Source organism: Meleagris gallopavo, chromosome 2 (assembly GCF_905368555.1).
Source record: "Meleagris gallopavo chromosome 2, MGAL_WU_HG_1.1, whole genome shotgun sequence".
In the NCBI taxonomy this organism is placed as follows: Eukaryota; Metazoa; Chordata; class Aves; order Galliformes; family Phasianidae; genus Meleagris; species Meleagris gallopavo.
Window position 1 is genome coordinate 1,635,387 of NC_139405.1, and position 13,478 is coordinate 1,648,864.

Genomic DNA, 13,478 nt, shown 5'->3' on the forward strand with positions numbered 1-13,478 from the left:
GAATTTTTTTTCCAGGCACAGGTGTTTATATTCCTGCACATCCCTCCTCACAAAATGAGCCCTGCAGATATTCAAGTCAACCCTTGCATGTAACAGAAAAGGAAAAATGGACAAGCACCAAGCTATGTTTTTAATATCAAACAGCAACAGCTCTGTCAGATCCACAGGGAAAACAAGAACAAGAACCGCAGAGCTGTCTCTACAATCAGCCCAAAGTGCCCTGTACAAACACTGTATACGAACATCAGGATGGACTGTGAGGAGCCAGGCTGCAGTAACCCAGCGGGAAGGGTAAAAAGATCTGGCTAAAATGTGGCATCAAGGGGAGCCACAGCTGTCTTCCCCCAGCACAGGACTAACAAAGCAGCCCTTACTGAGGCAAACTCCATCAGATGCTCTGCTTAGCCTTATGCCTGTCGTAAGTCACCACTGCTGTCTTCCAGATGCAGCTATCAGCCCTGGTAGTCACTCTGCTCGATGTGAGATGGCAAAACCACTAACCTACCGTGCAACATTTGTTAAAAGGGAGAGTTACCTCGAAGCCTATGGCAAAAAACACATGCTGGAGGGAATTCAGCATAGATGGTTCATAGTCTTACGCTCATCAACGACAGCAAATTAAAACTGGTCTTATGCACTCAATGCACAGGACTGGAGTATTTAAAAAAAACTCAATATGTTAAGCGCAGTATATCTCCAGAGAAATTAGGTATTGACTGCATGCCTCAGTGAGTAGAAAATCTACAAAAATCCATAAGAGGCATTGATCCAAATATTACATTTTAACACTATATAACAATTTTTTTAAATGTATATTGGGTACAGATAAAATTCTCTTTAATTATCAACCAACAATGTAATACAGTTTATATAGAATGGTCATTAAAAATGAATACAATGCATACTCAAGTGCTATGCTAAAATTAACAGTGCAGTTGTGCAATATGGAATTTGCATCACAGTAAAAAGGAGGTTCATTAACAAACCCAGTAGAACAGTGCCACGTTCAGCACTGCTTATTGGCCACACACCATCTGCAAAGAGATCCAGACACCAACTGCAGAGAACTGGTCTTGTGGGTAGGATTCTGTGGCAAAAAGTCCCAAGAGTGGCCCTGGTTTGACTGAGGATGAACTCCAGGTATGGGAAAAACACAGCTGCAGTTGTGGTGAATACCTGCAAACATCCAACAAGTTCAGAAACCTCAGAGAGCACGGGAGAGTCCACTCTGCAGGGCCAGAATCACAGAATTGTAGGGACTGGAGCTAGTCCAACCCCCTGCCAAAGTAGGCTCCCTAGACTAGGTTGCTCAGGTAGGCATCCACACAATGGATAGTGAACGTGTGAACTGTGTAATTCTTGCAAAAACTAAAACCAGCATGAAGAGCCAAGAAACAAGCAGGGCAGCTCCTCCCTGCCATTCCCAGCTCACAAGAATTCCCCTCGTCTTCCAGCACAAAGCCACTAACAGGACACGCTGGCACACACTAAGTCAGCTTGCTTGAAGATGCAGTTCACATCTGCTCCTAGAATGGCACATCCAACTCAACCCTTACCAGAGGCTACTGGACAAACATGGACTAATTGTGCTGCTCAAAAGCGAAACTTTCTGGATCTTGATGGACTGCATAACTTCTACAAGTGATGAGCTCCAAAACAAGCCTGGGGAATAAATAGGCATGCAGCTGGGTTAATCTCTCAATTCAGCTAGGGAAACACCAGTTTTGATTTAAATTAGTAGGAAGTGGGTGCATTTGATTGACTTTATGCAAGAGGTTATCAGCTTCAAGCATTGCCAAGAGGCACTTTTGAAAGCAACAAATTCATAATTTTGTTTTAAGTTTCAGCATGCATCTCAAATCAGTGCATATATTCAGGTAGCTACTTTATGAATAAAACCAGAGCAAGTCAAAATGTTCTCATTTGCGTACCTCAGTACAGCAACTGGTACTTATTTAGAGGGTTTAAGGTTTGAAATACATTTATCAGAAAATGCCCTCTGGAAAGGATCTCATTTATATAAAATAACATTTTTAAAAATGAACTACATTCTGAGAGCATTCAGGTAAAACATATTCCATCCTGAAAATTTGGGTAAGACCAGAACTAAGGCTGCCTATGCAGCTGTAATTTGGCAACAGTACTGCAGCCTTTAAGCACTTTTCGGAAGAGCACCCCCTCTCACTTGGTACTTGAGACTGTGCTTGAGAGACTCCATCATGTCAGGAATAAAGGAGATGGCTGAGAAAAGCCCTTTGCAAAGCTGTTGGAGGCCTTTAGCTTCTCAAAAGATCTCTGCAAATCTGAAGCTCACAACAAGACATGAGATGAGCGAAACCAGTCATTGTATTTTGCCATCTGGATCTGTGGAATCTTTGGCAGAAGTCACTGCAGACACATATTTTCCCTGGGATGCTGAGAGACCTGCTGCATACAAGAAACTGGTAACTTGACCTTAATGGATTCAGGCTGTTACAAAGTCAGAGCTGAGACATTCGGTACGAACAGTTTGGATTCTTTGCAACACACCAGATATCATGTTCTGCAGGCTTTTCTGGCGGAAGCAACTGAAAAAATTGCAGACTTTCTGTTCACAGCTATTACGAACTATAAATTTTTCAAGTGTAAGATAGGGGAAACACCTCTTCAATCCACCTTTCTGAATATTTTGTTCTCTAGAGTCTGCCAGCTTTCTCCAGTTCCAGCGTGGCTTTAGCTACTTGAGAAAGCAATCTAACCCACAAGCTTGCTAAATACAAAAACTTACGGTTGAATACGGACATGCTTTGCCACACATTTCCATTAAAATTTCCTTTTCCTTTCAAATAAAGGCAATTACTGATCTTCTAATCAAGCAATCAACAACAGATACCGCTTTACCAGACCAGGTAGCTGCTATAACTACTCAACTGCTGAGCCCCACATATTCACAGTGCCGCATAAAATACAAGTACACAGACAAACCTCTCAGTATCAGGAACGCAAGTCAGAGTCAAACCTCCAGAAAATGCACGGGGCAGGTTAGAAGAGGCTGAAACAGATGTCCTCTTCATCACCAAATATTTTTTAGAAGGTGAAATTGTGCAATTCTTTTAGCGGCAAATACTTGACAGTCTTATTTCATTTTTCCTAATGACCAGAGTTAAATGATTGCAGGCTTTAACAGTGCCGGCAAATTATCAAGACCTTCTACATTACATGGTCAATGGCCCTTTTAATAGAAAAAGCAATAATACACAGTTGTTTGTGCCAACTAAAACTCGTTAGAAAGTATTAGTTTAAGGTAACACTCCAGCAGCTATTAACGAGCACAAATTTCAACAGTTATCACTTGTGACGTTATGATTCTAGCAAAACTGACAACAGAAAACCATTCCTATTGTTTTAGAAGATCTTGGGGATGCAAAGGGGGAGCAAAGGAAGAAAAGTTTAACAAAAACACTGTTTTGTAGCAAGAGTCAAAGTTTTTCAATAATCACCATTTTTTCACTAGCATAACATTAGAATTGACTTTTTGTCTTGCTGACATAGCAACTAAGAAAGTTGTGTTGCATTGACCATATTGATTGTGAACAATGCAGCCATCACAGGGACTCTGCACCATATATTTTCAATATTGACCTCCCATTCCCTTTTCCATGGCTCTATGGGTCTGCTATTGGATTTGGACTGCGGTGTAATAAACAGCTAAGGTTTAATTAATGGTAAATGAATACAAGACATAGGTTATGACTTTAACTAATTAGGGAATTGTTGAATTAAGTCTGCCTTGGAATGCAAGGCAGTACAATCAATATCCAATAAAAGGACTATGTATGTAATTTACCTGCAAATGTGTTTCCAATACCATCAAAGTGAGTTTAAATAAGTAAGATATATGAAAGGCTACTGGAAAAAGATTTCAAAAAGTTAACACTTTATGGCTTCAGAAAAGGTTTTTCTCCTTGCAGAAGGAGAAATATCTTGAAATACCCTCTTACAACACAGATGGTGACACTCAGACACAGCTCTCCCTAAAGGACAGCGCAAACTTGAAACATTTTTCCTTGACAATGTAACATTAGCAAACACTGCCTCTGTCTCTACAGAGTACAGCAATACAAACCAGCACTCCCAGCACGAACTAATTAAGCTTAATGGCGAGCTTTTCTTAGGGCATCTCAGTCCCCCTTCCTGTACCACGCATGCAGCAGCCTTTCAGTTGAAATTGTGCTGCCCCTCCCCACCAGCACTGAAGAAGTGCTTGCAGGTACAAGAAGAGGTCATCACACAAGGGTCCGATCAACCCCAAGCAATCCCCACGACTACTTGTATTGTGTACATCGGCTCTCACAGCCTGATTACTCATTCTGTAATCACTTCTCTGAAATACAAAAAAGAAACCTACCTACTCCCTTGTGGGCATCTATGCTGGTAAACTCTATTGTCCCATTATGGCCCTTCCTAGGATTTTCCTGATACTGTTTGTGGTTCCCATTGGGACAATATCTGTAGGAAAGTCCATAATCTGCAAGATAAACCTGGAAGACATGAACAGACAAATGAATAATGCTTTTGTCCTTTGAAAGTATAACCTTTATAATTAAGTCTTAAGAAACTGATAGATTAAGGACAGCCTTAGATCTAAATTTTATTAAACCAAATGGTGCCTCAGGATAAAATATGTACAACTGGGGGCTATAACAGCTGCCCTCCCCACTTAAATCCTTCTACTACTACAGTCTTTATCTTATACCAGAGTCGAGCAGAATTTCAGTCTTTTTATCTCGCTCCCAAGCTCTCTCCTCTCCAGGTGGGCATCTAGACACCATAAACTGCAATATGTCTTTCACACATCCTCATGTTGCTTGTGGGACCCCTTCCTCCCCTTACTTACCACACTCCCCTGTTCAAACTCTCCATCAGCTGAGACTGCACAGCTTCATCAGGTGCCATGTGGCAGCAGCTCCCCCAGCACACTGAACTCCAGTGCTAGCAGGGGCCACGGCCAATGGAGTGCAGGGCATTCACCTCACCATAGGCTCATCCTCTTGGATGCCACTGCCAGCAACTCAGTGCTGGCAATGGCATCCAAGAGGATTTAATACAGAATGCATACAATAAAACAAAGCAAAACAAAACAGTATCCCCCACAATCCAGAAAGCAAACTTCGTAAACCATTCCTGAGCTCAAACTAATGTTTAATAAGACACAGAGATAAATTTCACTCTAAGTTACTCTGAAGTAAATCCATGGAGTTAAATCAGTGCTCCTGTGCTGCCTGTCCAGACGACCCCCAACACATCACCTGGTACCCATTTCTCTCTAAGCATAGTGCAGGGGGTACTGCATCCATGTCAGTTCTGCCACTTACACTGAGGACAAGTTCACTCCGTGAAGTTCAGATTAACTCTTTCTACCCTCCAACAACGGAGGATTTAATACATGTGGTCAATTACCACAGCGTAGCAAAAAAGCAGCTGGACCTTAATCACAATGCATCCACCCCATAATATCCCAAAGGTTATTTTCTCACTTTGTCATTTGCACATGCTCACCTGGCACTTTCGTCCCTCCCACTGACCAGCTGTCACATTGAGAACTGCTTTTATTTATTTTTTTTTAAATAAATATCTAAGGACAGTCCTTTCACAAAAAATAAAATAGAATAAAGCTACAGGTTGCTATTATACTGCCAGTGGAACAAACCTGTGGTGCTGAAGTTGAATCATCTAACAGCATTTTTGCTAAATTATATTACAAAGAAAACCTTTTTCTTACTCTAACCTTAGTTTTGTTTCCTCTTCAGCTAAAAAAAAAATAGTTTACCATATAACAGTCTAAAATAAACTCCTCCAGAACTCTCTTTTAATTTAATTATATCACTTCTGGTAGAGGAAAAACAAACAAACAAAAAACCCTCAAGAAAACTTAGTGCATCATTTTGCAGCGCATGCTGTTGAATTACTGATTCCTGTTTGTGCTCCAGGCAGCTTCAAATCCTGGGATGGCTGGTCTCTTGGTTTTAGTGTTTCTGCTGCAGGATCTGTGCTTATTTGGAGCGTGTGAGCTGGGATGCAGCACTCGCTTCCTGCAGGGTGATGGCTTTTAAGATTACCGATGATGTTTTTCACCTGACAGACCATACAAACTGTGATACAAGATTAAAGACTGTAGGCACGTTCAGAAAATCTGGGACGAGGCATAAACTTTGTTGGGTTCACTGATTTGATTTTCTCCTACGTTCATTCTCCAGCGTATTCCTGATGCTCTGTACCTGGTATCTAATTGAGCTCACAGTCCATATGAGAGAACTAATTCAAAGTTTTGTAATACCAAGTTTTGAGAGTCTTCTGCACCCTTGGTGGGCTGGGAAGGAAAGCAGGCTAGAAGATATACGCTTCCCCAGATAAGTGGTAGGTTTTGGATTTGGCTTGATTACAGACTGCCTATACAGCTGGATCAGGTACACTAAGATGAAATCCAAAGGGGACTTGAACCTTTAAAAAAATCAGACTATATCTTACATTCAAATCAGATTTTAGCCATTATAGGAAAACAATCAAGGACAAGCATCTCCAACAGCTCTTTGCTTCTAATTGAGCTGGGACTGATGGACAACATGCTAGATCTTTTCAAGATGGCAGCCCAGCCTTGGACTTTCAGATATCTTAACAGCAGGACATCTATAAGGGTAGCCACCAATCCTTACCAGTCAAATTTGAACTCTGTAAAGAAGTTACTGCCTCTCATCCATAATAACTACATATTCTTTGATCTAGTTTTAAGTATTGCTTGCAACATTTTAAGTTGCTTAAAATACCATCAGTATTACTATCAGTAAAGCAATTTTAAAGTTACAGCAGAAAAAAACCCCAACAAGCTAGGAGTAGCTTTAGGTTATCCTATCTTGACTGAAGGAGGCAACACACAGACACCAGAAGCAATGACTTCTTAAGGCCATTCACATGCAATGTTTGTGAGCACACCACTTTGTTCCAAAGTTGGCCACGTCTGTCACTGCTCAGCCCATTTCTTCTGGCCAAGCCATTTACCACTTCTACAACCTCTTGTACAGCTCTCACACCACATCTTTTCCATAATCACAGAGCTGATGGCAGCTTCTCAACAGAAAGCCTTTTGGCCACCTGCAAAATGAGTCCCCTTAGCTTGTACAAAACCAGCAAGGCACTGCTACAACCTTGTCACAACTATTATTAGAACGTCTACATTATTTTAAATTACCATTAATTCCATTTCATCAATTCTCATTATAGCCCCTTCATCATTAAAAAGATATATAGTTCTTTATAGCTGCTTTTCACTTTTTGATAATGTACCACAGCTTGCCCTTCTAAATTTGCTCAGAACATGGTGGGTAAGGATAGCTAATTCATTGGGGTTTTTTTCCTTTATTACTTTAAAAAGAGTATAGGAAGGGGGAAAGGAAGATGAGTATTACAGAACATTGAGAAATATTAAGTCAGTATTAGCATGTTTTCCAAAATCAAACATTTTTCATCTGCAAACTACAGGGATAGCAAAACAAACAAAGAAAAAGAAAACGTGCAGAGTAAGATATGTAAGATACTGCAAACAAGAAATATCAAGGATGATGAAGGTGCAAGAGATGTAAGCCTAGAACAGCTGGTTTTAGCTGCGTTATGCTATATATTCCTCCTTCCCCCACACTTATTTTAACCCCGTTGATTCTTCTCAGGGTTCTTGTTTGTTTGTTTTTAAAATGCATTCCAGTTTGCACTAGACTCAGGAGTGCCTAGCATGGTCTGCTACTAATAGATTTTGCTACAGATTAGAAGCCAGATTTTTAAAATCTTTGCACTTAATTTCATGCAAACACACATATGCTATCTTATTCAAGCAAGCATCACCACAAAGGCACAAGTAATTATGTGCATGCACAAATAATTATTTAGGTGCACAAATAATTATTATTTACGTGCACAAGCAACCAGCTGTAGTTTCAGCGGTCCGCGTGACTCCTACACAATGCTTTTATATATAAAGTGCTAAATATCTACTAAACATAAAATTCTTACAACTTGTACACATTATATCACATAGCTGCACTGGCTGGGGATGCTGTAAGTCTGACACTTTGGATTCTTCGAGTATATTCTTTCTCTTGAAGTACATAGGACAGGAACTTCATCGTTGAACGGATCACAAGATAGAGATTTTCCCTTTCCAATTCATTTTCAGTGGTACCACTAAGTTTATGCAAGGCACTGTAAATAATTAAGCAAACATCTACTAATATGAGGCAGGTTGCCAATGGTGATAGAGCTGTCAGCTTCCTTTGGACGTTGTACTACAAAAGACAGGCTAAAATAGATCTTGGGGTCAGAGCCCATCTTGGGATGATAAGTTTCAAGTATAGAGATTAGTACAGGAACAGCATCTTTTACAAAACAAAAGCCAATGAAGGTGAAAAGAATAAATAAAGAAGGAAAGAAATCATCTGCAGGAGGGATTTCAGGCCACTTCCAACACTTTTCAGCATTGAATTTCTACATTCAGGGTCTTAAAGGCTCATCCACTTGAAGAGGACAGTTTGCAGTGAGAGACAGGCTCATTGCTCATATATACAGAATGGAATGAGGCGCCAGAAAAAAATGAAGGAAGAGATGGGATGCTAGAGAAATGTACATTTAAGAAATTAGGAGTAACAATATTGGCAAAGTAGTAACACTATTGTTAAAACATAAAATGCTGCATCACACAGTTTTAATGTTTTATTAAATGTCTGAATTTTGCCAAGCTGTAGCAGGTAAAGATGAAAGAACATATTGGCTGGAACTGCATTTATTACAAGCATTATACACAAGGAAAAAAAAGGCAAGCATCAAGTAGACTAAGAGGACTGAGTCCAGTTAGAGGGAAACACTTGCAGTGGCTCCCATCTCACAGGCAGGACTAACACTGAAGTAGAAAACCCAAAGAAAAGAGCAGTTAAATCACAAGTTTTGTAGATGCTAAAGCATAAACAATTCTAAGATAAAATGCTACTTGACTATATACATTCCTTCTGAACACTAAGTGTCATAGTACCTCTTTCTTTCTAAATAAATATTTTTGAAATATATCTCACATTAAGAGAACATCAAGCTCATCACAATGCTGAAATTGTGCTTAAACCAATCTTTGCTTTTACTTTACTTCCCAAACCCTACTGAAGAAACCAGCCCCCTTTGCAGACTCATTCAGCTACAGAAAGAATCAATGACATCCTTGCTGGCCAAATCTTAAGCCATTTCTGGGATCCTAGTCTAGCTTCTTTGCTCTCCTTTTCTTCTGTAACAATGTGCTTTTGTTCTTTCTTGGTTTGTTTGTTTTTTAGAGCCAAGAGGAGGAACAGGAACAAATCCTAGTGCTGGAATCAATTGAAGTCCAAGACATTTGGGCCATAACTACAAAAATAAATTGAACCAATGCGAGTGTACATCTTAGCCATTATCCACGTGTTAAAGACAGTTTCTGTATGATATCTCTGTGTACTGTATCCTTCCTAAAACACACGACGGAGAACAGAGAAGAATTTTATTTTTCTCAATTCACCTGCTCTTAAGCAAATCTGTCAAGCAAGTCTAAAGAGCAGAAGTCACAGTGATTCATCACACAATGAAAAACAGCTTAAAGCTGGAATTATTTTCATGCATGTTTTCTCATATGACCAATGCATGCACTTTACATCTTTGTACTTTTCTATCGAAAGCTGGTCTTAAAGTTAATATTCTCAGATGTTCCTTCATTCTCCTTTTTCATTTTCAATTCAGACCATTTATGATTTATGTCCAAATTTTATTCTTTAACTATGATGCCTATGAAAAACTTAAAACCTAAGTTAAAACAGATGCAAATCCAATTTTAAAGCCTGCAGCTTAAAAATCCAAACAGGTGGCTACTGGTACAGTCTTGAGAGTCTGCAACACTGCCAGCATGTCTGCCCATACACTGCATGGAAAAAAAATGCTACAAGAAACCTTTTGAAGAGAGAATCTACCAAACCTCATTTCACTCATTACAAACTCCACTGTTAAGCTTTTGTCTGGTGCCCATTTGTCTCTTTTAACTGTATTACTGTTTAAATGAGTTTAGTGGATTCAAATTCCTCTTCTAGAGTCTACATCAGTAACACTTACTGTTTTCTCATACAGTTACTGCCCTTCAGGACAACTGTGACACTCCCCACAATACTGAGCCAGTGCTTCACTTCTGTAATTTACGGGTCTGATCACTTCAAGTTTGCTTTCAGGCCTCTCCCAGATTCGTGGGCTGTGTACTTCCCTCAGTACATCACTGCTGTTCTGTCACTCATTGTGCTGGGTCCATGTTCAGAAACATATTGACTACAGAATTGATCTTTTGACCTGTAACTCACTGAATGGCCTCGCTCCCTTTTATTGAATAGATCTGCAGCTAGCTGCTCTTTGAGGTCAGTTGATTTCTGATCTTCTAACCATATCTAAACATCATTTGGAGGTCATAGAGTGACAGGACCTTTACTTTATTTGTTTCTCTGTCTTGCCACGGAAGGTAAAGGATAGCAGTATGGATTTCACGTTATTTCAAGAAGGGACTGATATTTATTGGCAGCAGTGTAAGCGTACTCGGTTAATTTATAGACGAGACAGCATAAGAGCAGAAAGTTTAACACAGAGAAATGATCTTTTCTGGAACTGCAGGACATCAGTGGCAAATTTGGACATAGTAGTACACATCAGCAACCACAAAATAACAAACAATGCAAAGCTCAGTGTAAATGTCCACGTTTGTTTTGCGTAGAGATCTGTCTCTTCACCAAAACAATATAAAAAAAAGTCTGAAAAGTATTTCTACATAGAGATTTATGGATCCCATTTAAAAACCAGAACTTCTATAATTAAAATTACACTTCAATTTTATTTTATATTAAAATCCTAAATCCTAGAGAGTAATAACTCTCTAACTTAGAACACATAGCAAATACTCACCACATAAACTGTTAAATCAGTCAGCTTTATTATGCTATCCCTGAAGCTAGAGCTCTCCCAGCTTATGTGCTCCTGAGTTTGATTCTGCTATTGGCTAGATGCTCCTGCTTCCTAAATGTGAAACTGTCTTGACCACTCTACCTCTCAATTCCATTGCTTTTAAAAACGTGACAAGGCAATCTAGCCACCCACCACTTTAACAGAGAAAGCAGATTGAGCAAAACGTGCTCCACAGACATTTTGTGGTAATAATAGTGTTTGAGGTTTTAACTGAAGCACGTAAGGTTGATGCAAGATTGCCAAATTAAAATACAGCATCTCTGACAACCATTTGGAGGACACGGGACAGATTATTCCACATTGCTATCACACTGAGTCGGTGGTGGGGCCTCACAGAGCTTCCAAAATACTGCTGCAATAAAACCATAAGATATTCATCAGCTCAGCAGCAGCTCAGTGTTGTAAAGATTGTCCAAACATCATGAACCTTACAATAGGAACAGGACATTTGAACCAAGGAAGAGGCAACTTTCACACCGAAATTACATCCAAATTATAGGCATGTGAACATGGCCAAGAGGTAATAAATGCACCATTCTGAATGCTCAAGTCTGTGTGAAGATACTGTCCAGTACTGAGCCTACCTACTTGTAGAGTGCCAAGAAAAATTAATGAAGTATAGAAGGCAGACAGCACACCAAAGTAATCAATTTCAAGGGAAGGTGTACTGAATTCCGTGACATCTTCTAATATTAAAACTTCAGCTGCAATGTTGCTAAGATTATTCCAACGAGCCACAGAGTATACATGTTTTAAGTTACAGGCAAGCTGGGAAATCTGTTTTTATTTGACCAAAATCTGCCTCAATTGAGACAAGTGCCCTGTGTAAGTTAAATATAGTAAACATTACCTTAAAATACATCCCTAATGATCAGCACATGCACATACACATCCATGTTACAATTTTAGGCTCTGTTAATATGGTTCCAAGTCTAGCATGGAACAGTTATCCTGGTTTCAATGAAACCTGTGGACCCATGGCACTTGCAGAATTGTGGGGACCTGTGACTAGAGAGTTTTTTTTAAGTTCAACCTCACTCTTATTTAGCAATAACTGAACAGCTCTGAGTTTTCTTAAGCAAATAGAAACACAAGTTTAATTCACATTTTACCAAGGCAAACAAATATTAGAAATCCTTTCCTCCTAACCTTGTGATTTATTTGTTTTACAGAATCATTTCAAAGGAAAACACATTTTACCAAAACAAAATTTGAAACAATATCTCTGCAGTAGCTTACATTGGTACACTTTGAGCTAGGAACTGCTTTAGCTGAAATATCTATTTTCTGTATTTAGAAAACTATATTTTCACTCAAAATTATTTTCAATCTGTCAGTGAATACACTACTCACAAAAACTAAATAGTAGTAACATAATCTTCATGCAGACAACATGAAAAATAAAGCTTTATTGTGGGGTGATCTAAGTCAACAGCACCAGATCACAGTCAGCCACATGCTTTAAAATTTTATGATTACTGTCATCGGACACTTCCAAAATGATTTCCATGTAAAAAACAGCAGCGTAGTTTGTTGTCATAAAAATACACAATAGTCAAGACAAAAAAAGTCATTTGAGTTATGTTAATGGAATCGGGTAGCAGATCGTTCTGCTTCTAAATAGCCTTCTTCCCAGATTCAGCAGGCTGGTAAACATCATAAACTGAGATTATGCACTGGCTGCTACCAGTGTCTAAGAAGTGGCTGCTTGATAAGTCATGATACTTCTTAAGCTATGTATTTTAGAAAGCTGAAAAGATAATTTTGAATCAACCATTTAACTTGAAACTTGTAAGAAAGCAGATACAATTTAATGGCTCAACCTTTAATGGCAATGAGCTGTTTCACAATATCTGTTTCTTCATCACTGTGTTAGGGAAAGAAAAAAAAAGGAGAACTATTGCTTACAGTTAACTATACTTAAATGAAGTTAGAGATTTTTTTCCCCACGTTCAATAAAAAAAGAATACTCAAATTGTATTACGAAAAAAGACGTGGTAAGATCATGAAGAATATGACAGGATCAAAAGTTTTGTTTCACAATGTTTTATCAAAACACTTCAGTTTCAAGGCCAACTTTAGGGTATTAGAGACTTGTTTAGTGACTTTAATCCTACTCACCTGCCATATCCACTACAAGTGGAAGAAGACTCAGAGGCATAGAATCAAAATTCGCAACAATATTAGAAAGCTAGAACACCCCAAAAGTTGGGCCACATCCTTAAATCCTACTACTATCCTTAAACCAACATAACCTAGAACCACAGTAAGCTTTTCTAACTTACTCAGTTGATCAGTCTACCTGCCCCTTACTACTATCCCAGTCAGCAGAGCACTAAGAATCCGAACAAAACTCATTGTTCTCTTTCTCAAACCTAAAGCTCTAGAGTCATTACTGGATTTGTCATGAGAGGATGTGAATATTTATGCCCCAACTTCTCCTA

At 39.1% G+C, this 13,478-nt stretch overlaps 1 protein-coding gene across 8 annotated transcripts in view; it reads right to left on the reverse strand.

Annotated features, from left to right (window-relative positions):
* Positions 1-13,478, reverse strand: part of VRK2 (VRK serine/threonine kinase 2) — a 44,965-nt gene that overhangs the window by 18,178 nt on the left and 13,309 nt on the right. For all 8 annotated transcript variants that reach the window (XM_085218549.1, XM_085218547.1, XM_085218550.1 and 5 more), the window contains one exon: positions 4,388-4,520. In XM_085218549.1, coding sequence (XP_085074675.1) covers positions 4,388-4,520 — 133 coding nt within the window. The remainder of the gene's footprint in view (positions 1-4,387; positions 4,521-13,478) is intronic.